At 38.0% G+C, this 25,647-nt stretch overlaps 1 protein-coding gene across 8 annotated transcripts in view; it reads left to right on the top strand.

The window, feature by feature from the left end:
- Positions 1-25,647, top strand: part of LOC128599569 (intermembrane lipid transfer protein VPS13B) — a 252,991-nt gene that overhangs the window by 68,444 nt on the left and 158,900 nt on the right. For all 8 annotated transcript variants that reach the window (XM_053611298.1, XM_053611299.1, XM_053611301.1 and 5 more), the window contains 4 exons: positions 2,638-2,822; positions 8,165-8,290; positions 8,554-8,733; positions 22,012-22,124. In XM_053611298.1, coding sequence (XP_053467273.1) covers positions 2,638-2,822; positions 8,165-8,290; positions 8,554-8,733; positions 22,012-22,124 — 604 coding nt within the window. The remainder of the gene's footprint in view (positions 1-2,637; positions 2,823-8,164; positions 8,291-8,553; positions 8,734-22,011; positions 22,125-25,647) is intronic.

Here is a 25,647-nt window from a genome sequence, read left to right as displayed (position 1 = left end):
GTGCCTTGGAAATTTTTTTGTAACCCTCTCCTGATTGAAATTTTTCAACAATGAGATCCCGTACCTTTTTAAGCACTTTGCGGCCCATGATTTTCTAGTTGGATGTGTTACCAAGATGAAGTCAGGAAAATCCTCTAGGAACAGCTGTACTTTATTTGGGGTTAATCAGTCACTTTAATTGATGGCATGTGTATACTAATTAGTATTTAATGAGTTCGAATTTAATTGGTTCATTCTCAACACTGCCACATTCTCCACACTTTTGCAATCATGTTATTGTACATTTTGTCTTTTTCTTTTTTTTCCTAAAAGCATTTTTATTGTTTTTCACTTTAATTAATAGGTTAATATTTTACAGTAAAGGTAGAAAAGGTTCTGACATGATTTATGTTGGCTTAATTTTCTTTTTTTTTTTACATCACAGAAACCTGGCATTTTAACAGCGGTGTGTAAATCCACTGTAGGTATACAGTCACTGGCCCCTTTTTCCCGGTAACACAACATGGCTTCCACAATGTGTTGAAAAGTTTCCTTTGAGAGTCTGTTCTGAGATTCTAGTCTATGTTGACATGATTGCATCACATCATCATTCTGAAAATAGCCATTATAAGATGGGTAAACTGTGGTCATAAAGGGATCCACATGGTCGGGGTGTAGTTAAGGTGGTGGGGGTCCCCCCTGGGCTTGACTCATTGTTGGAGGCCTTTTCACACACCATGACATGAATCTACAACTGCTCCAACCAGAAAAAAAAATCAATGCTGCTATAGCAGAAAAGAGTATCTAATATAATATCATGATTTCCTACATGATTACTCAGCCAATTGTATTTGATTAGTATTATTCTGCTTCTCTATCAGTATCAGTTATTAATAATTATCATTATTAATTATAAATCTCTTACATGTTCATTACAAATTATGTTGAATACAGTCTCCTCTAAAAGTACTTGAATGGCAAGGCCATTTTTCCTGTTTTCACTGAAAACAGTTGAGTTTTAAATCAAAGATGAATATGAGGCGACTGATCAGAAATTCAGTATTCATTTCCTGATATTTACATTTAGATGTGTTAAACAACTTAGAAAATGGCATGTTCGGTGGCAGACCATCCAATTTTTAGGTGAGCAAAAGTATTGGAACAGACAGTCTTAAAGTAAATAGCACGTAATATTTGGTTGCATATCCCTTGCTTGCAATAACTGCATCAGCCACTGACAAAATATTGCATTGTTCTTTTGTGACAGAATGTTTCTGTAGACATTTGAATTCATTCTGCTCCTAACCTTATGAGTTTACATAATCAATAAAGATTAGTGAGCCTTCTCTAGAGGCAGCCATGCATTCACAAGCCATGGTACTACCCCCACCATGCTTGACCTATGAGCTTCTATGTTTTGGATCCTGAGCAGATCCTTTCGTTCTCCATGCATTGGCCTTTTTATCACATTTGGTAGAGGTTAATCTTGGTGCCAGAACTTTTTTTGCATCTTGTGGTATGACCTCTATGTTTCTGCTTTCAAAGTCTTCTTTGAATAGTGGATTGTGCTTCTGTCACCCCTGCCCTGTGGAGGTTGTTGGTGATGTCACTGATGGTTGTTTTGTGTTTTTCTTCACAGCTCTTATTTTCCTTATCTGACCTGTTCAATGTCTAGTTGTTAGTACACCAATATTTTTTTTTCTTTTTCAGGACATTCCAAATTGTTGTGATCCCTCATGTTGTCAAATATTTATTCATAGCTTTTGATTAATTTGGGGGTTCTGTGGGCTACTATACTGTGTATAGGTCTGGCCATGCATGTGGTAAGCTACAGTACTCAGATAGTCTGTGACATTCAAACAATGCTCAACTGGTATTAAGGGGTCCAGTACCAATGGGCTGCTGTAGCTCACCCTCCTCAAGGTTCAACTTGTTTTGCATTCTGAGATGCTTTTCTGCTCACCACGGTTGTAAAGAGTTATTTGCATTACCATAGCCTTCCTGTTAGCTTGAACCAGTCTTCAGTACCCAGTATTCTAGAGAGAACAGCTAGACAGGAATTTATTAACAGAATCTACTAATGGAGCCACTCATGGCTATATCAGCTCTTCTGAGGTGATGGCCACACACCCACTCCACTTTGAATTGTTTAAATTGTTTGTTTAAGCGTTTACACAATAAATTTGGTGTTCATTAAAATTTAGTAAATTTGAGAGTGCAGGCAAATTTACACAAATAAGACTAATGATGTTAACTAATATAAAAACAAATTGATATTTGAATGTTATTCTTTGCAAACAACATTTTTATATACGGATTATATAAAAATTTTGTTCAAATCGCTTATTTATTTAAAATACACAGCCGTAAGCCAAAGTGATGCAATTGGCAGAATTTATATTACTGGAAAACTTAGCAGATGATTGAGGCAACAGATATTTACATATTTGGAAGGCTTGCCTGTTATGATGTGCATGTAACATGTTCTTTACTGCAAATATTACTGCCAGGCTTTGGTTTTTGACATAAATAATAGACCAGTTGTATTTTTGACAGTGGCTCTGTTACATGTATACCTTTGGAAAGCTGGAAAGCTTTAGTAAACTACCAATCAGATGTGTTTAGATAATTTTTTTTCATCTCTTTTTTTTGCCTTAGGCCAAAGAGGTCCTCGGTGTCCATAACGGAGTACCTGTTTGAGTTACCCAAATTCACAATGCAGGCCACTCATGGTCAGATTTTGCTGTTACACTGTTTGTGGCAGAGTTGGACACACAGCACGGAGAGTGGGGTTGGTCCCACCGCCAGCGACTCACTCATCAATGAGATCTACAGAACACCAGGTACCACCACACACACATCACTCATTACACACTATTTCCTAAGATCCTAGATTTCATAATACTGGTATTAATCTGATGTGTGAATAGAAATGTGTGCGCATTTTCATTAAACCATTTTTGAAAACACACTTTGTCTTCAATCACTGTCTGTTGATCATGCACTGAGTGGATAGATTCTGTAACAATAGATTGGAGCAGACCAGTTCATATTCTCTGTCAATTTACTGTTTAATGACCACAGTAAAGCCTATTACTCTGCAGAAAACTGGAATAACCATGAAACAAATATCCATGGTTTGAGACATTTAAAGTTTTCAGCATGTGACCCGAAGCTTTCAGGGTCGGAAAAGCAATCCAAAATGCATTTAATCTTTCGGTCCACCTCAGCAGCTCGTGACCATAGGTTGTGATTTGGCAGGATGGCATTAATAACGACATGGCCTCATACAAATGAAGTGGAGAGGCTGTCACAATTGACTGCTTTAGGCTACTATCTAGTGAATCTTTAGAGGAATCCTGTGATTAGCAGTTCAGCCCTGACAACATAGTTATCCAGTGTACAGTCTAGGATCTCATTTTGAGTGCTTTTAGAGTGACTTTGATAAAAAGTGACATCTTTTTTTTCTTTTTCTCATTTCTCATTCACATTTCTGATGTACAGACATTATCCACTCCCTAATCCCCCTTTCCCTCTCCCAATATTTGCAATATGTGTTGTAATAGAAATGGTTCTGTACATACACACGCGCTGTCTGCACTTTATCAAGTTGAATTAAAAGGATTTGCTATAAGACAGTTTAAAATGGGCTTGAAATGTATTGTGAATGAGGACTTTATGATGATTAATATTTTTTTAATGGCCGATATACGGTGGGGATCTGCACACCCTGCCCTTATGGACAATCCAACATGGATCCAACTATATAAAACCAGAAAGTCATTCAATGCAGTGTTTCAGTGTCCTCTAGAAAATGTTCTTCTGGTTTTTATTTGACTTACTGTCATATATTTTTCTGTGATTGAAAGGTTGCCATGAATATATTAGTCTTTATCACATGTGATCATATTACATCTGCTTCTCTTATTTTAGATGTTTATGCTGTTCAGGGTTAAAGCTGGTCTTTTATAAATTGTGCAGGGCTTGCTAACTCTGATTAGCTGCAAACTGGTGAGAGGGTTTGTGGTGTTGCTACCCTGTTAGGCCTCACTCATTTGTGCCAACTGTTGTGAAGAGTTTCCACTGAAGTGCTTCCAAGCTCCTGTGACACTGTCCATATGGCAGACCTCCCTAGAAGAAAGCCTTTATGTGGATGTTAAACTCTTCCAGCTTTCCACTTTCCCCTATATTGCCTCAGTTCTGGAGGTGTTTCATATAATTGTGTAGTTGCTTTGTAGGTTTGACTTGTGCTGTCGTCCACTGGACAAAATTATATCATTATTTTCTATAAACAGCCTTCTAAAGGAGAGATATTAAGGAGCAATGGCAGATACATTATCATGCAGTACTTTTTTTTTTTTTAATGACTCAAAAAGTTGCTAGAATGCCACCAAACTTGCAGGGTAATTAATGTCCAATTGCAGGGAAGGAGTTTGTTCAGTTCTTCTTTCTTGTTTCTATTACATTACTGCTGTGTTAACCATGTTAATGTTAGCCTAACCTTGCCCTTTTGCATATGCCAAGCAGCTGGTACTTTAGTTAGAATGAAACTGAAACTGAACACAGGATGGTTCAATTATTGCTACGAATGGATCAGAGGTTTGCTGTTAAGTAGAAGAATCATTACAGAATTTTTTGGAAGAGTAGCTTATCGTCTATACCTTAGCAGTGGCAGTGGTAGCTTAGTGGTTAAGGCTCTGGGTTACTGATCGGAAGGTCGGGGGTTCAAGCCCCAGCACTGCCAAGCTGCCACTGTTGGGCCCTTGAGCAAGGGGCCTCTCTGCTCCAGGGTACCCTGTGCTCTGACCCCAGCTTCCTGACATGCTGAAGAAAAGAATATTTCGTTCATATAAGAATATAAGAAAATTAGCCTAAGATGCGTTTGTTTGTATGTTGGTGGTCTGACAGAGACGTTGATTGTAGCTGCTGTTGTGATTGTATCTTGAAACGGTTTATATCAGTCGAATCACAAGAATCTTAGCTTTCCAAAAGTATATCCATATGTTCCATCATCAGCTGTGTAGATTGCATAGATTTGCTCATAACTTGGTGCTGGTGGGCCGTCGGAATTTTAACAGGATACGATGGTGATGGCTGATAATCTTTAAAATTATTGATATTAGATTGTTTTATTATAAAACGATAGTTTAATCCATATGGTTACCTTGAACAGCTGCTGACAGAAAGTGAAGCTCTTTAGAACAAACGCTCTCAGTTGGGGTTAACTGCATAGACATGCAGTTGCTGCACAGATTTTGCCCTCTCTCGCCTCCTCACCTCTCTGATCGTCTTCATTTTGAGTAATGTCTTCTATGTTGGCTTATGTTGCGCTCGGTTTCAAATTGAAAAGGCTGAACTGAAGACATGTTTATATCTCTGTAGGGTCGCTGGAGAATAAAGACCGTTGCAACCATTTGATGTCCTTACTCAGAATGCATTGCAACATAAACAGCAATGGCAGCCTACGAGTGAAAGGATTTAAAATTTATTTTTAAAAACTGACATCTAAAGTGTTTTTGTATATCAAATTTATATAGCGGATATCAGCGTTAATCTAATAAGCCAAACGAGTCTTGATAGTCGGAGTTCCCTTTAAGAACTTTATAGCTTTTCCTCTCTTATCTAATTTCTGACTCAAAGACTGTAGCTTATACCTAAGCACACACACACATTTTCTTACCATCTGTAGGTATTTTCTCACCATTTGACCAGAACTGTTTGTAACTGCATGTGGCAAACTAAACACAATGTGAGCAAAAAAAAATGCAGTGTTCTCATGCTTGCATTCCCAGAAATGCCAAGTGGTAGTAACGTTACTGAATGTGTCCTATGCATGTACACCAGATCACACATGTGCTGTGCATAGTACTTGAAGTACTTGTTCTCATGGCTTGACATGGCTTGTGAGTGTGAGCGTGCTTATGTGACTAAGATGACTGAGCCAGCTGTTTGAGTCTACCGACCAACTGTTTGATTTTTCTTTTTTTTTATCCCCTCGATACCCAGCTGTATGTTTTTTTAGGCACAGCTGCACCTGCCCTGATGTGTGTACACACACACACACCTCCACCAGTTCTTCCTTAGTTGTTAAATGAACCTATCTTAGAGCCCTAGGAGGCTAAAGAAAGTAACCAAGTGAGAAAAGAAGAAATGCACCTCCATCTTTTCCTCCACCTTTTGTTTCTGAGAGTGACATTGGATTTGTTGAGAGCGATGAAGTGGAGGTCAAATGGAGGACTATAGAGTTCTGTCTACCAGGTTCTGCTGTGTTCCCCTCTCTCCCTCTCTCTTCCCAGTGCATTTGCGTGAGGAAATTAAATGCTGTGTATCAGGCAGTGAGGGCCTGTGGGTGGAATGGAACAGGTGATGTAAGTAGTTCCGGCTGAGTTGCCAACTCACTGTAACATTCTACCCCTCATGGGGTTTGATGGAAATGGTGCCTGAGAGGGAAGAATTGATGTGTATCATTTAAGCATCATTCCTCTAGCTATTTGGCGTCAGCTTTCAACACAGAGCTAGCACTGGCCCATCATACGACCCCAGAATTTTAACCCACAGACATAGAGGCACTCCACCTCACTTGATTTCCTGCCTTTCTCTTTTTTACTTTTTTTGTTTTAATCATCTGTGTGTTTTCTTGAAACATTCTGATCAGTGGAACTAGCTGCACACACAGAGTGACAAACTGCAGTAAATCAGACTGGCTTGTGGTTTAAATGTGTGTTTAAGGTGTATGAGTTCTTGCCTAAGTGAATGCATTAATTGCTTTAATTTGGTCTACATTGAATCATGTTTAAAGGCAGTTTCATGGGCTCTAGTGATCAGGACATGAAGCATGTCTTCTGAATTTTTCAAGTAAGTCACTGTTGGAACACCAGAATAATAGAGCTTTGAACCATGCGCTTAAGTGTGAGTGCACACTGTATGGCCAAAAGTATGTGGGCACACTACCATAACACTTATATGTAGGGTTTCCTCAAACTGTTGCCACAAAGTTGGAAACACACAATTGTCTGGCATGTCTTTGTATGCTGTAGCATCAAGATTTCCCTTTCCCCTTCCCTTAGGGGCAACGCAAGGTCCATAAAGACATGTTTTACCAAGGTTTGTGTGGAGGAAGTTGAGTGGCCAGCACAGAGCCCTGACCTCAACCCCACTGAACACCATCTTGGATTAATTGGAATACCAGCTTAGCACCAGTCCTCCTTGCCCAACATCAGTCCCTGACTGCACAAATGCTCTTGAGGCTAAATGGGCTTCCCATAAGAGTGGAGGCTGTTATAGCAGGGAGGTTGAGCACTGTGCTTTATGAATAAAATGTCTATTAGAAGGCTTAACTGATTTGCTGTAGTTTTGAACTGCAACCATGAAAATCTTTCTGTACATCTCTACATACAGTAGTATGGACAAATCACCCTTGTTCCTGGGACAAGAAAATTTTATGTGCAGACTATTTAGTTTTTATTCATAGTTGCTCAGTGGCCAGTAAGGTCAGTATTGATCACCAGCATTTTTTCTTCTCACATTCAACAACCAGAGACCAGGGGGAAAAAACCCCTACTCAATATTGATTTTCACAAAACAAAATTTTTATTTGGTATGTATATTTAAATAAAATGTGCTCACTATAGTGTACACTAATTCAACAGCCTGCTTCACCACACATCACTTTTACTAGGTGAATTAATTAGCTTGCGTCGATGACATAAGTGCTTTTCAGAATCAGAAACATGTAGGTATGTGAACCTGACAGAAACAATCAAAATAGAGTGGAGTGTAAAGCTGTCATATGATTCTCCTGCTAGCACAGCATGCAGTCACTTCACAGTTAAATCAATTAAATTAACCAATTAGTAATGTAATAAAATGTAAGACACCATTTTATATGCTATGTGTAGATTAAACTCCACAGCTCATAGCAAAGTGTTAGGATTGATGACTTTGTTGTTTTTGTTGAAGAGCTTCAGGTTCGTTGTGTTTTGTGTATACCCCTTTAATACCATGGTGGTCAGGTGTTCACATACTTTTGGCCACATAGTGTATGTCATAAATTACATGCATTTACTCAGAGACTTTTTCATATATCAAGTGACAGGGGTAATATGTTGACTTGTTTTAGATAGCTTATGGTGTTTTTCAGTGGCGTATTTAAATAAAGTGTATGTGTGTGTGTGTGTGTGTGTAGGTGTGAAATGTGCTCCCACTTTGGAGGTATCAGTACAGAGTGTGGAGCTAAAGGTGTGCCAGAAGGCCTTGCTATGGTGTGCTTCAGGAATGTTGGGAGCAGTCACAGTGTGTTCCAGGACCCACGGTGAGTACAGCTGAAAACTGTTATAGTTTGTTGCTAACCCATATCACTCTCAAGCACTCTGCTACCACTTCCGTTCTCTTATTATTTATTATTTCTCTCTCTGGCCTCCTTCTCTTGTGTCTGTAGGCACAGTTTGTTGGTTCCTTTGGAATTTTTCATTGATCGAGATTATTTTTCTTTCATGCAGTTGTAAAGTGTGTATGTGATAAGTTAATGCTGTGCTGCAATTATGTGTTTCTGAAGTACAGTGTGTTGTGCTGCAGGTATGGGTGAGCGGCAGAAGGAGCAGCTGGTGGTTGTGCTGCAGGGCCCGGCTGACACGCGAGAGCTATACAGTAGACATTGGTTGTGTGAGAACCGCCGTCCACAGTCTCTTCTAGCTCCAGACCTGCTCACTTTCTCGCTACAGATCCCTCAGCCCACCGGAGACTGGCATAACTCTGGTGGGTACATAAACTTTCTATCTGTCAGTTTCAGAGAACAGTTGGATCAGTTTTCCGTAATCCTCTCTTTCTCTCTCGCTGTCTCTCTCTCTCGCTGTCTCTCTCTCTATCATACATGCACACACACTCAGTAATTTGCTCTCTTGTGCATGTGCGTATACATACATACATACATACATACATACATACATACACACACACACACACATACAGAGACAGACCAACAGTGCTGTCCAATCTCTCATTCACAGTAATGTCAGTGTACTGCTTTAATGTCCCAAGCTGAAATCAGAGATGCGTTATCTTAGGGAGTGTGAGAGGGTACTGAAGACAGATTTATTATAGCTCACAGGAATTGGACACCAACATTATAGGCCCCTAGGTCATCAGACTGTACTTACTCTCACTGTATTTCACATTCTCTCTGCTCTTTAAAGATGCACAGGGGATTGAATGGAGAAACCAGTAATATGCAGCCAGGAGCACTTTATGTAGATTCTACAGTATGCATTGTGCATGCTGAGGATATGTAATGGCTTGTTGTATTTGTGGATATCAGGACTAAGCTACATAGGAACAGCATTTTTGTTTGGTGATTGACCCTGTGTGCTGTTTAAGCCCATTGTGGCTTAGAAAGGCAGAAGGCTGCATTGGTGAGATATTGAAAGCTGAACAGGAAAAAAAACATATAATATAGTAAGGTTGCTGGGAGCAGATGCTCCCAAGAAATCCTTGCTCTGTGCTCTGCAGGTATTATTGTAGACATTCTTCACTTTTCCTTTGTCACTTATTTGCTACATAGAGCTACTTTCAATACTGCCTCAGCTCTCAAACGCCGCTGATGAAGTGGTGATGTAGGGGGTGATGACAACCATATAACCCTCAACAACATCTCCCCTTAGTTCTCACGCTCTTGACTTCTCATCACACCTTGTCCAAGGTACTTTAGCTTGCCAGATATTCCTCTCAGAATCTTCATTTTATGTCAAAACTTTTGGTTTCTTTTAATTTCTCCACTTTGAGACAGTTTTCCACTAAGCATTGTTTTTGGAGTTTGTCCATATTAACTGCTATTTAGAGTTTTCCTAGCAAGTGCTTATGCTTTACTTGTGTTTTTTTTTCACGTTTGCCTGAACGTGGAAAACCAGTCTCTCCAATCAGTTCAGGAGCCACAGCAGTAGAAGTGTGTCACAATATAGCACTGACATCACATCAGGCAGCATGAGTGTATGTACAGGAGCAGCACAGATATGAGGGCAACCTGGGAAATACAGCACCAACAAACCTAAATGATCACATGAGAGATAAATTGGATTCTAATGAGAAACTGGAAGCAATCACACTAAGGTCTTGTGACTTGGCTTAATTAAATAGGAGGATGTTAATCAGCATTCATTCTATTTAGCTGGTGCTTGTAATCTGGCTTTGCTGAAACATATACCTGTGTGCTAATAGCATAGCAAAGGAAGCTAATACCATATTTATGAATAATACTCAGAAGTAGTATGAATGAAAGTTATCACTTAAATGACTCGCTTCATCTTGGTATATGATTGGCCATGAATGCAGCATTTCTTGCATCCTCCAACCATAGCGGGAACCACGGAAACTCAGCTGGAATTGGGGATTTAATCAGGGTGGAGGGAATAATGAATAGCTCAAAATACCAGTCAATTTTGGCACAAAACCTTAAGACTTCTGCTGAAACACGTAAGGTCAAGAGGAATTTTGACTTGCATGACAATGACCTAAAGTCATTGATCAATCAACGACCGACGCTTAGTAGTACCTACTCAGCGTGGCTCAAGGTCCCTTTCAAGAACATTCAAACTAACTGTTCCTCAGTGGTGGAATGAACTTCCAACCTCAATCCAGAACACAGAATCTCTCACCATCTTCAAAAAACAGCTAAAGACCCAGCTCTTCCGTAAACACCTAACCAACCCATAAAAAAAAAAAAAAATAAATGAAAAAATTATTCTGGCATTTACACCTCTACTCTGTGCACTTTGCTTCTTCTGGAACTCAATTAATGGATCTTGTATGGTAGCACTACTTGTATTGTTCTCTGCTTGATATATCTCTTTGCTTGTATTTTCTCATTTGTAAGTCGCTTTGGATAAAAGCGTCTGCTAACTGAATTAATGTAAATGTAAAGCAAACCTCCAGATCAACAAAGGAATGGCTTCACCAAAACAAGTTCAAGGTTTTGGAATGGCCCAGCCAGAGTCCACACCTAAATCAAATCAAATCAAATCAAAGATATGTGTGGTGACCTAAAGAGGGCTGTGCACAGGAGATGCCCAGCCAATTTGACAGAGTTAGAATGCTTTCGGAAGAAAGAATGACAAAATATTGCTAAGTCAAGATGTGCCAAACTGATTCTCTTACCCAAAAAGATTTAATCTTGTGAAAAAATCTAAAAGTACCTTAACTATGTATTAGTATAGGGGTGTGCACACTTATGCAACCAGGTTATTGTACATTTTTAAATGTATTTTTTTACATAAAAGACTATTATTTTCACTTTAATTAATAGGTTAAAACTTTACAATAAAGGTAGAAAAAGTTCTCACATGATTTATTTTGATTTCAAAATTACATCACAAAACCTGCCTTTTTAACAGAGGTGTGTAGAATTTTTATATCCACTGTATGGTCATTGGGTTCATTTCCACTATATTCCTTTCTCTAATATTTTCTATATATTTTGTATATGCATAACTTAATGTGGAAAGCCTGGGTTTACATTGCAGTTGTAGTTTGTTCATTTAAAAATATAATAACATATGTGCCCTTTCTTCAGTGTGCATGTCTGCCCCTGAGTAAACCAGCAGATACCACAGCCTTTGACCTGAGAGGATAAAGGGCCTTGTGGCTGCTGTACTGCTTTTTTGCACTAGGTGCATATAGGCTGTGAACATATAGAAAGAGAGAGAGAGCAGTCCAAAACTAAAACTACAACCTCACTGTCTGTCACTCTGTTTGTATTTGACCAAATGCTTTAGTTATTTGTCATAAAAGCACAAAAAGCGCAAAATTCTCAGCCAACTTGTAATAAAACATCCATCCATCCATCCATTTTGCGTACTGCTTATCTTGCGCACGGTTGCGGGGAAGCCTGGAGCCTATCCGAAGGAACTCTGGGGACATGGCAGGGGACTCTATGGACGGGGTGCCAACCCATTGCAAGGCACAATCCCACGCATGTTCACACACTACAGAATGCCAGTCAGCCTACAACGCATGTCTTTGGACTGGGGGAGGAAACCGGAGTACCCGGAGGAAACCACTAAAGCACGGGGAGAACATGCAATCTCCACACACAGGGCAGAGGCAGGATTCAAACACCCAACCCTGGAGGTGCGAGGCAACAGTGCTAACCACTAATTTTCTGTTATAATAAACCTATTTCATTATCCACTACCCTATGTTTTTTTTTTTTAAAGGACTATTTCCAAAGAAGCCAGACATTTTTGGAGCCCCAATTTTCTGATCCAATTTTTCCATATACAGGTGCATCTCAAAAAATTAGAATATTGGGGAAGTTAATTTTTCTCCATAATTTAATTCAAAAAGTGGAACTTTCATATTTCATTACACACAAAGTGAAATATTTCAAGTATTTCAAATATTGTTTTGTTTTAGTCTTGATTATGGTTTCCAGCTCATGGAAATCAAAAATCCAGTATCTCAAAATATTAGAATTAAGAATTAGTAAATATATTATTAATAAAGAATTTATGATAGATATGTCGATCTGAGAAACGCTCTAATCAGCTAATTAACTCCTGCAAAGGTTTCCTGATCCTTTAATCTCTCAGTCTGGTTCACAACCACAATCATGGTTTGCTGACCATGGTGTTACTGTGCTTGACTGGCCAGCCAACTCGCTTAACCTGGTATTGTCAAGAGGAAAATGAGAGACAACAGACCCAACAATACAGACGAGCTGAAGGCCGCTATCAAAGCAACCTGACTTCCATAATACCTCAGCAGTTCCACAGGCTGATTGCCTCCAATCCACGACACATCGATGCAGTAATTCGTGCAAAAGGAGCCCTGACCGAGTATTGAGTGCATAAATTAACATACTTTTCAGAAGGTCAATATTTCTGTATTATAAATTCTTTATTCTAATATTTTGAGATACTGGATTTTTGATTTCCATGAGCTGTAAGCTGTAATCATTAAGATTAAAACAAAAAAAAAAAAAGCTTGAAATATTTCACTTTGTGTAATGAATTTAGAATATACTTTTTGAATCAAATTACGGAAAAATGTTTTCTTTTCCACGATATTCTAATTTTTTGAGGTGCACCTATTTTCTCCTGGGCTCAACCTCAAAGTGTTATACAAATGATTATGTTGAATTACCTTGAAACAACATGCATGTTTTCTTAGAAAATGGAAATTGTGCCCTCCCCAATCTCCTGTTGACCCAACCAAGGAGCTGGAGGCTGGAACACAGTCGAGTTTAACACAGAAGATTTCAAGCAGCACAGTTATTTTTTTTGAACATCAGGGCAGATGCACTTAATGTTGGCAACACCAGATGTTTTATACAAAATATTTTAGTCAGTAGTCGATCTGTTTATAATTAAAGTTAATTACAATAAGAAAAGTTATTATAAAACTAAAATTGTTAAAACTCTGTTTATAATGTGGATTGGCAAAATAAAAGCTGTGCAACTGTGAAATGCATGAACACTTAAAATGAAAGCACCACAAAAACTGTGTGAAAACTAAGTGAAATAGACTACAGTCATGTCTGATATCTTTCCGATGGTAAGTGGTGTGTTTTGGAATTTTTAATTGGACAAACTAACAAACATAAATATTAGGATTATTGTTAATATTTGGATGCAAGTCATTTGCAGTTAATGACTGCAAATTAATTTAAAAAAAAAAAAAACGGTTTTGCAAACCTACATTTAAACAGCGCCTTTTTTTTCTTTAGAATATCATCTGTATTCATTTAAAAAGACATGCATTATTGAATAAAAGGTATAGAAAATATATTTACATACTTTAAAAATATGTACTTTATTTACTTTTAAATTTGTTAACAGCAACAGATTCCAAATGTAAATGCCACACTTGAAATTCCTACATTGTTCACCTGACTTGGATGTAAATTCCCTCAAATTAAAGCTCACTTAATTTAAACTCCAAATTCAAACAATAAACATTTTTCTCCAAAAATTTAAATGTCTAAAATCTAAAATGCTCTTTTTACATACTCAACAATGGTGTAGTCATTAAATAAATGTCTAAGACAGGCTTTGGGGCAAACTCCGTCAACTCAGCGTTGCTGTCCTGACCTGCAGGTGTTCTCTAGACCTTGTATAAAAGGAAGTTGGGAGTTTCCAAGGGTGAGTTTATAATTATAGAAAAGGGGAGGAGAGCAAGACAAGGACATTTGCACTCCTGGATGCAGCAGCAGCTGCAAGACTATGATTTATGTCTATGATTTAGGAGGAGGACATTAGACTGAAAATAATTATGAATTAACAATGAATTGTTGCTTATAGTCTGTAGAAAAACGAGACCTATTTTGTCTCTAAACGTCTTAAGCCTCTTAAGTCCCTGTTTAAAGGAATATAGTATTGGTCCTGGGGTAGGTAAAGGAAAGAAGATGGCCAGAAGAGGATGAGAAAGAGTTAACAATGCTACGTGAGAGGAGATGGTTTGAGATAAGAGAAAGGGGTAACAAGATAGGGCAGTGGGTTTAAACAAACAAAAAAAAATTTAGAAAATGTATGTTCAGTCTCTGTTAGGTGCTAACATGTTTTGCTGTTTGACATTTCTCATGGACCGTGTCCGTTCTCTATTATATACCACACACACACATACCGGTCGGATAAGGTTCATCTGGTGTTGCCATAACGGCCTCAAACTACAGTAGCACTAGTAGTGGTAGTTTACAGTGAAGGGTGAGGTGAGAGGGCAAGCCCTGGAGAGTGCGCCAAGTGTGGCAATGGTGGCTGGGCTCCCGTGGTCTGGTTCTCCAAAAAATTTCATTGATTGAATAAACAAAGTCTCTGACCTGGGAACTTTGAAATTGATCGAATGAAACATAATGGGCTCTGTTGCAATGCCTGAGGTGTCATTTTAGCTTGAAATAGAGCTCCAAAGTCTGCTAAAGTGCCCAAGTTCCACAGTCTCTTTATTTCCACACACTTTGCTCCAGGTGGTCTCTAACTAGCAGGCTAGAGCCTAATGGAAGCAGGTGTAGCAGGTTTCTGGTTGTCTTTGAAGTGCTGCACACAGTCCCTTCATCCCCAAGGAGACCCAAGAGCCCCCTTCTCCCCCACAGCTAAGCCAACCTGAAACCCTATCCTTGTGTGTGAATGCATCTGTGTGCATTTATGTATGTGTGCGTGGGTATGTGTTCATGTGTTTGTGCCTACTTGTGAGACACCTCTTCACTAAAAGCTCTTCAAGGCTATCCTCCTTTCATCAGTGCTGTCTTTATGCTAACTGAATATCACTTACCTGCTGAATTGAACATATACTTTTCTGCAGCTAGCGAACAAGTCAATGATGCTAGTCAATTTTCCAACTCTTTGGAAGATTCCAATTCTCACCAAGCTGCCACTGACTTGGCCAGTAAGGTGTGTGTTCATGTGTTTTAGCCCCACTTTGTTCTCTGCCCAGGAATGTCATGTTCACTTGTTCAGCTGTCAGAAAGCTTGCAGCCTTTCAGATGCATGTTTAAAAAGGAAAAGAAACCAGCTTTAAGTGAGCTTTTTCTTGGTCTTCAGCTCAGGTGGAGTGCTGTAGCTTTGTAGCATTTTTTTTACAGCGATAGGTGTTTATTGCTCCTTTCTTCTTTTCTTAGAAACACATTAATATGTAGGAACTGTCACATACAGGATGTTTTTCTCTCATGATTTGGCCAGACTTCTTTTCTCTGCATTTATATTTTGAACTCACAATGTACTTAATGGCAAGAATAATTTTTTAAAGTCTGGTCAGACATCCTTTTTTGCTGAGAATAGGTCTCCACAGAGCTGAGGGCAAAAGAACAGTGGGGACATGGGTCACCGTGTCTGAAATCAAGCATGTCCCACAACTCTTACCAGAGGCTGAGACGACAAAGTTAATGTTTGGTTAGTTCAAATGATGGTCTGTTAGGTGATTTTGTGAGAAGCATAGAAGAGTGTTTTGAAACCTCATCATTCTTCTAGCAAGCTGAAGATCACTGTTGCCAGCTTTCATTGGGAGCTTACATTAGAACCAAAGCGTGTCAAGAGGTTCTTCTGGATCAGATTTGTAACTCTTCAAAAGCATGAGCCCTGCCATGGGGGAAGCTGATTTCGCTGATTATAGCTTTCACAATAATGATTTGCTTGTGTAATCATTTGTACATTTCTAGGAGCTTTTCTCTTAGACTGTAGGGTTTAGCATTTATTTTTTAACATGTTCACTGTCTGTGATCATTGTACTGTTTCTCTCTGGTGAGTTAACTTTCCTGTTCGTATTCAGAGCAGCTCTTTTTAAAGCACTGCAAAAATAAAATCCTCTCTCATCATAGAAGATATGTCCTTTATATAACTTTAGTCCCTAATGAAAAAACGTGTTAAGGTTTAAATGTCGACCATAAAATGCACCATCGAAATCATTTATCACATCCCGGCATCTGGCTACATCTGTCTTGTTTGTCTGTCCATTCGGTAACCTTTGACTTCCGAATACACACACACAGTAGCCATAAATTACTTGTACTCCAGAATGCACAGACAAAACGCTAACACAGACTGCATGTTCTCTTGCGATCGGAGGCGGATGCCTGATATTTGGGAACGGAATCGTGAGACATCTCTGGGAGGTAATTATACAAAATAATTTCGATTACAGACTTTGGCTCAGGCATTTCAGAATGCCAAAAACATTTGAGATGCTGTGCAACTAGATTGGTCCACTGGTTAGTGCAGTTAAGTGACCCATCATGCCCTAGTTACCACAGAATGTTAGCCATATGCACTGAATATCCAATCACATTAGCCAATTATCCAGTCACATGATTAGTTTTTGATGAATATACCATGTTATACCATGAAACCGTGATATTTTCTGAGACGGTTATCGTACCTTGAGGCTTCTTTCATTGCTGTTTTTTGGGAGGTTATTCCCCTTCAGTCTCCTCTTCAGGAGGCAAAATGCATGCACAGTTGAGTTAATGTCTGGTAATTTAATTGGCCAGTATAAAAACTTCCACTTTCCCCCCTGATGAAGTCCTTTGTTGGGTTGGCAGTGTGTTTTGGGTCATTGTCCTGCTGCATGATGAAGTTCCTCCAAAAGATTGGCTGCATCTTAATTTAAAAACTGTAAATTGGCAGACATAATTTTTCATTCATTCTGCTGCTACCATCATGTGTTACATCATCAATAAAGATTAGTGAGCCCATTCCAGAAGCAGCCATGCAAGCCCAGTCCATAACAAGACCACCACTGGACTTGACTGATGCAGTCATATGCTTTGGATCATAAGCAGATCCTTTCTCTCTCCACCCTTCGGCCTTTCTATCACTTTGGTAGAGGTTAAGCTTGATGTCTTATTGTTAGTACATCAGTGGTTTCTTTCTTTTCAGTACATTCCAAATTGTTGTATTGGTTATGCCCAATGCTTATGTAATGGCTTTGATAGATTTTCCTTCTTTTCTCAGCTTCAAAATGTGCTTGCTTTTCTCCCATAGACAGCTCTTTGGTCTTCATGTTTGTTTATTCTTTTTAACAACAAATACACTCTTCGTGTTTCAAACTAAAAATAGATAGTCAGAACTATTAATTGTTTCAGCAGTCAGTCCAACAGGGCACACCTGGGCAACAGGAAACACTTGTCAGTCACGTGTTCCAATATCTTTGATCACTTGAAAAATAGGTGGGTTCAAACAAAAGGAGTCATGTTCTAAATTATTTAACACATCAAAATGTAGATATAAGGAAATGAAAGCTGAAATTCTGAGCTGTCATCTCGTATTCATCTTTTGATCTCAAACCCAAATGTCTTCAGTGTATAGCAAAAACAATAGAATTTGCCTTTCTGTTCCACTACTTTCAGAGGGGACTGTAAGTGTAACTGTGACTGAAGATAAAGCTCCAAGTCCATGATTGATAGCATGCAGGAATGTGTATTTCTCAGTATAGTAGGGTATAGAGGCTGAAGGCTTCATAAAGAATTATTTAGTGGAGCAACACATCCATATCTTTTTTTGTGAGATGATCTAAGTGTGATAATATTGTTGCATAGAGTATATTTTCTTCCTGTTTGTAAGCTTTTAAGTGTACATTTCTCTGTGTTCCCTTTGCATCAGGGAAAATCACTACTGTTAATCCTCATTACAGTTTTGAGTTACTGATTCATGGTAACAGATAACTGCAGTTAAGATGAACTCAGCACCCAAAAGGTAGTTTTCTGTGCTGGTAGCTGAACAAATTAGTGTCTCCCTGGTTGACTGAAGATGTAAAAACAAAATGCATTGTGGGATGGATGGGAGCCTGCCTGCTGCCCAGTCAAGGCTAGACATTCTTATAATCTTTCATTCTCTCCTCCCATGCAGAACAGTGTGGGGAGGCACAGCTAATGAACTGAGGAAGAAATACTTTAGTGGGAATAATTTTGAGAGAGCAGAGTTTAGTCATAAAACAATCAGTACATTTACATGGACAATAGTAATCTAATTATTGACCTTATTCTGAATAAGACACTATTCCGATTAAGGTGTTTACATGAGTTGCTTTTAGAATACTCCTTTCATGTTCCCTTTTTACACGTTATAGAACATAGATCGATTAACGGCACACGTCATTACGTTCCCACGCCACACCATCCGACGTTCCCTCCAGAATTTCACCTATCAACATACAGTTCATCTTCGTTATTCATACAGTTTTGGGCGTTTCATTTTTAATTTTATGAAAGCTTCAAGTGCAGTTAATTATTTGTCATGCGTTATGTGCAAATAGACGACTGCTTGAAGCCATGGGCTGTGTCTGAACTCCATACTTGACCACTATATAGTAGCTGAAATACGTGTATTTCACCTACTATATACTGTAGCAGGTAAGCACGCGGTTTCAGATGCAGTCGTGCTCTTTTGTTTGCTGTCAAAAAGTTGAGCACTGCCGTGTGTGTGTGTGTCCTGTCGCAAAATGCAGTGAAAACCCCCACACGAAAGAACAGAAGAGATTAACAGAATGTTTAATTGTTTACATTATGGCAAGGGGTAAATGCACTGAACCTTTTGTTCTTCGAACCTTTAGTGGTTTGAGTCATTTTAAAATGATAAAGTTGCAGAAAAGGAGATAAAAGAATTGAAATTGACACAGGACTTCATAAAGTGCAGATACACCACAGTGTGTGACAGGACGAAGAACCCATACAGATCAATAAATGCACAGGACAATAAATACACAGAACATGGACTGTAGCTTCTGTGTAGTGTAGCAGCAAATAAGTGTAGCAACAAGTAAGAATTATTTAGAATTTATAGATATTTCATGGTTGTAGTATTCATATTTCTGCGTTATTTAATCAAGTGTTTTTATATAAGACAGTGCAGATGACATCACAGACAATAGGAGCCAGAGCAGACTGCATAGATAGGAAAGAAAAAAGGCAGTGTGATACATACATACATACATACATACATACATACATACATGTATTTACAGTATCTCACAAAAGTGAGTACACCCCTCACATTTTTGTAAATATTTGATTATATCTTTTCATGTGGACATTTTCACTTAGGGGTGTACTCACTTTTGTTGCCAGCGGTTTAGACATTAATGGCTGTGTGTTGAGTTATTTTGAGGGGACAGCAAATTTACACTGTTACACAAACTGTATACTCACTACTTTACATTGTAGCTAAGTGTCATTTCTTCAGTGTTGTCACATGAAAAGATATAATCAAATATTTACAAAAATCTGAGGGGTGTACTCACTTTTGTGAGATACTGTATGTACACAGTCCCATCCGAAACTAGTGGAATGGCAAGTCCAGTTAACTTGTTTTGGCTGTAGACCAAAGACATTTTGGTCAGGTTCACAAAAATTCCAGCAAACCGATGTCAGAAACTGGTGGACAATAATGCAAATTCCTACAAGAACTTATTTCTGCTAAAGGAGGCAATACTAGCTTCTGAAGCCAAGTGGGTACTAACTTTTTCCACAGAAGAACATCTATTGATATTTTTATTGAATAACTGGTTGAAAGAGCTGTTTTTCCTTGGTGGTTTTTTTTCAAGTATATCAGCTTCATTAATAGGCACTGTTTCAAAGATGATCAAATGTTTGCTTGTCCAAATATGTAAAAAAAAAAAAATAATAAGTAAATAAAAGCAACCATTTCCATGGGGTGTACTTATTTTTTCACATGACTGTATATAGGAGGTGAAGCTGAGGAGAGAGGGGATGTAAAAGTGACAAATAGATAAACAAGTGAATGAGGTGAGTGAGTGGCAGCAAAAAGGGTCTGTAGTGCCTTACAGAGGAGGGGGTAAGGCACTATAGACCTTTCTGCTGTAGACATAAGATGACTCCCACCAAATGTACACACACACGCACAGACACACACACAACTTGTCTGACATTCCTAGCATTCACTTTAATAATCTTTACTGTGATCCCAACAAAAATAAAAAATGCAACTTCCCCAACACACACAGAAACTTAATTTCTATCAATATACACACAATAACATCTTAAGAGCCATATTATACCTCCACAGACCCAGTGGGAGGTAAGGAGAAAGGCTACATCTTAGCTCCCCCTTCAATTGCAAGGTCTCTGGTGACCAGTTTGATAAGAAGCAGACATGAAATGTAGTGTGCGTATGTATGCATTAGTAGTGTTGATTTCCGTTTGCCTGTGTTAATGTATGATAATGCTATGACTCTTGATTTCTCTGATCTGAGGGTGAATTATATTTCCAGTCTTTGGGTCATCATAAATCAGGTCCTGCCTCTTGCCTTTAGTAGGTTTTATCAGCAGTACAAACAAACCACAGACCCAGCATTAATTCAGCTAACAAAGATCCAGCATTTGACTCCAAATGCTGGAAGCAAACTCTCCAAAAACTCATAACAGTAAAATGTGTCCTGGCTTTAAAAAACATGAACAAAGTATTCAAATCTTCCACCAAATTTTCTTGCTTTTTTTTTTTCTTGCTTCAAACAGAACCACCATTTACAATAGTGCAAGCACTATGGCTGAGTCCTGTGCTTGATGTGTGCAGCTGCTTTATGACCCGTGTTTGGGGTGAGAGTGTTTGGCGGGTACATGTGTGGTTTGTATCGCAGTGCTTATGAGTAATTACTGAGCCTGTGTGTCATTCAGGGTGAAGTTTTCCTTTAAGTGTAATTTAATATGGTGCATTATTTAGTGCATTTGAGTAGAACTCTGGTACATTTCCCCATTCTGTGCTTTTCATTTGAGCAGATGAGAAAACAGCATTTGTACTACAATTCAGACCAATACAACCGACCTGATCGTGCCAGAGAAAGATTGACCTTGTCCACTTCCAGAATAACCGTAGTGTGTTTTAAAAGTGGTGTCTGTGTGATCATGTATTTTATAATATTACTGCCCCCCTGTGGCAATTTGTAGGTCTGTACACTGGGCGATGCACTTTGGGATTTGGAATCAATTACTGAATCGGACTAAAAGCCAACATCCAACACTTTTTGCTTATGACTATTCCCTTTTTGAGCAAAACCAAACCTAGCAAGCTAATCCTATTATGATCATTCTACTTCTGTAAGTTTGTACATGCTGCCTTATGATTTTTACCACTTGTGGCATTATTTAGTTCTCTAACACACTCGAATAAAGCAGTAGTAACTGTGTGTGTTGAGGTTTGTATGTCAGTAAAAAAAAAACAAACAAACAACATAATATGTAACAGCTCATGTTTCAGTCAAAAAAGAGAATGAACACATGCATTCAAAAATAAAGAAGCAACTGCGATAGTCAATGTCTCTAAAAGAACTGTGGCAGATTCTCCCAGATGCTCAGTAATACTTACCAACCAGTGTCCTTATAAAAGTGCACAAATTTTAAGTGTAAAGTGCACACATTGTAAAGTGTGTGTGTATGTTTGTGTGTGTGTGTGTAGAAACATTTAATTTCATAATTTTTGAAGGCATATTTGCTTTACGGCATTTCTTTGCATGTGCCAGACTGGTTCTGAAGAATGGCCAAACTGGAACCAGACTGGAAAAATGTTGCTTGGTCTATATAAATTGTGATTTCTTTTTATGTTGTAGGTGCCATTCTACTTGTTGGTGTGCAGGGCATTGCTGTAAATCTGGATCCTATTTTGTCCACTTGGCTGCTGTACCACTCTCAGAGACCCACATCAAGCCGGCAGACACAACAGGTAGGACCTCTTATACTGTGTATATGTACAGTACGGTCCATAAATATTTGGACATTGACTTATTGTTGTTTCATCTGTCTACAACAGTATATTGGAGTTAAAATTAAATAATGAATATGAGCAGAAAGTGCAGATTTAACTTTAATTTGAAGGCATATCCAAATTGGGTGAGTATCATAGGAATTGCATTACTTTTTGTATGTGGTCCCCCCTCCCCCTTTTAAGGCACCAAAAGTAATTGGACAATTGACTGCTCAACCATTTTATGGCCAGGTGTTATTCCCTCATTTTTTCCACTTACTTGTTGAAAGTTTGTGAATTTTATAGAATTTTCTATATAGCTGCATAAACACAGTCATGTGAACAAATAAGTACACCCCATGAAAACGGTTGGCTTTTTTGACATATTTGGACAAGCAAACATTTGATCATCTTTCAAAGCTATTAATAAAGTTATTATACTTGAAAAAAACCTCAAGGAAAATTAGCTTTTTCAATCATTTATTCAACAGAAATCTCAATAGATGTGACGTATCTTCTGTGGAAACAGTAAGTACACTAGGGCTGCAACTAACGATTATTTTCATAATCAATTAGTTGGTCGATTATTTTTTTCGATTAAACGGATGAGGCAGGGCAAACTTTCAGTACACTTTTTTTTGTTGTTTATTTAAAATAAAATCCACAAACTGAGTCTTACAAGTATAAAACTTTACACAACTGTTTGTCCAAAACAGAAAAGAACCCCACACACACACACTCACACACACAAACACACCCCAGAATATTTTATTAATTTAGGACTATAGTTTAATTCGGTGCTTTTTGTGCATCCATAAAAAATAATGCATAAATACTTATATAAACTTAAATAAATGAATAAAATAAATAAATTATATAAATATGTATGTATATATGTGTGTGTGTGTATGTATGTATGTATGTATGTATGTATATATATGTATGTGTGTGTGTGTGTGTGTGTGTGTGTATATATATATATGTATATATATATGTATATGTATATGTATATATATATGTATATGTATATATATATGTATATGTATATATATATGTGTATATATATATGTATATATGTATATATATATGTGTATATATATATATGTATATATATATGTATATATGTGTGTGTATATATATATATATATATATATATATATATATATATATATATATATATATATGTATATATATATATATATATATATATATATATACACATATATATATACATATACATATATATATATACATATATATATATATAGCAGTTTGAAGGTGAAATTAGAGTAAGGTGTTCAGTCAGTGGAATGACAGTCAGGTGTGAGTGAGCACCCTGTTTTATTTAAAAAACAGGGATCTATCAGAGTCTGATCTTCACAACACATGTTTGTGGAAGTTTTTGAGGACTTCCGAAAAAGTTGTTGATGCTCATCAGGATAGAAAAAGTTACAAAAACCTCTCTAAAGACTTTGGACTCCACCAATTCTCAATCCGGTAGAAAGTAGAAATGAGTAGAAATTGAAGAAATTCAAGACCATTGTTACCCTCCTCAGGAGTGGTTGACCAACAAAGATCACTCCAAGAGAAAGATGTGTAATAGTCTGCGAGGTCACAAAGGAACCCAGGGTAACTGCTGAGCAACAAAAGGCCTCACATTGGCTAATGTAAATGTTCCTGAGTCCACCATTAGTAGAACAGTGAACAACAGTGGTTTGCATGACAGATTTGCAAGGAGAAATTCACTGCTCTCCAGAAAGAACATTGCTGCAGTTTGCTAACGATCATGTGGATGGAGGAGACAGTTGTGGTCGAAAGTTTGCATACACTCATCATGACCGTGAATGTCATGGCAATATTGGACTTTCAGTAATTTCTTTGAACTGTTCTTTTTCTGTGGCAGAATGATTGTACAATATGCATCTTTAATAAAAAACAAGAATTTGGTTTTAAGTTTTAATTTATTTGGGGTTTTGTGTAGTCAACAAAGGTAAAAAATTATACATACATGGTCAAAAATATACATATTTTTGACATTCATGTGGATGTTAATTTGACACGTAAAACCTGCCTAAGCATTGTTGTAGACCAAGTACACACTTTCATGGCAATAGTATTCCCTAATGGCACTGGCCTCTTTCAGCAGGATAATGTTCCCTGTTCAGGAATGGTTTGAGGAACATGCCAAAGAGTTCAAGGGGTAGGCTTTGCCATTCAGCACCTTGCAGTCTCCTCTGAAAGTACTGGAACAGCAACACCCATTCTGTTGTTTTCCCTATACAGTACATTGAAGACATTTGGATTCAGTATCAAAAGATGAACGAGATGATGGATCAGAATGTCGTGATCAAAAATATTGGAACACATGACTGATAGGTGTTTCTTGCTGCCCAGGTGTGCCTTGATAAATTAATTGTTTAAAGAATTAATAGCTCTGAATATCTGCTCTTGGTTTGAGCCCTAAGTTTTGCATCACAGTTTTACCTGTGAAGACTGCATTTGTTGTTAAAAAGGATAAACCAACATGAAGACCAGAGAGCTGTCTATAGGAGAAAAGAAAGTCATTTTGAAGCTGAGGAAAGAAGGACAATATATCACAGCACAAGCATTGGGCATAGCCAATACAACAATTTGGAGTGTCCTGAAAAAGAAAGAAACCACTGGTGTGCTAACAGCCAGACATGGACTGGTCGGCCAAGGAAAACAACAGCAGTTGATGACAAACATTGTGATAGCTGTAAAAAAAACAAAACAAAACAAAACAAAAAGGTACTGTCATCCCCAACTAGGCCAGTCACGATAATTATGTTATCAATGTATCGTATGATATATGGACATGGCCTTTATAATTTTTGCTGACTTCGATATTGCCCATTGTGTTTACATGCATGTTTGTTTACATAAGAATGAATGCCACCATGTCATGTTTGGCGAGTAGAAACAGATGCAAATGCAGTTGAAGAGTTTTATTTGAGAGGCAAGTAGGCAAATCCAGCGCGTGAATCAAAATAAAGTAAACAGAATACCGGCACAAGTTCAATCAGCTGACCACAAAATCAGTGATAATCCAAAATACACAAATAAGAAAACGGAACTAGATCAATAACTTGGAGAATAACATGAAACAAAAGGTTTGGCAATGTCAGGCAGCAAAACAATGAAGTGCACGCAGTGCTTGGTGTGAGGGGGAGATTCCGGACGCACCAAAATATTAGCCATTTGCGCTGCTTATGTCCTCTCGTCAGCTCTAGGACTGTCAAATTAATATTTGAATTTAAGATAGAAATGCACATTTGAGTGCAAAAGCTGTGCATTTGAATTTAAGATGTGAACATTTTAATGTGAATTCTAATGAAAACATACTGTTGAAAAAATGACACGCAAGATATTAACAATGCACTAAATGTTTTTAAGTAGAAAAAACTAGAAAGAATATTTCTAGTCTTTCACATAATCCGGTTGCGGATACACATAATAATGTCGGGCTTGCTTAAGCTGCGTG

This window comes from Ictalurus furcatus, chromosome 23 (genome assembly GCF_023375685.1).
Source record: "Ictalurus furcatus strain D&B chromosome 23, Billie_1.0, whole genome shotgun sequence".
NCBI lineage: Eukaryota > Metazoa > Chordata > Actinopteri > Siluriformes > Ictaluridae > Ictalurus > Ictalurus furcatus.
Note: the sequence above shows the minus strand (reverse complement) of the source record. Positions and strands in the feature narration are given on the sequence as shown.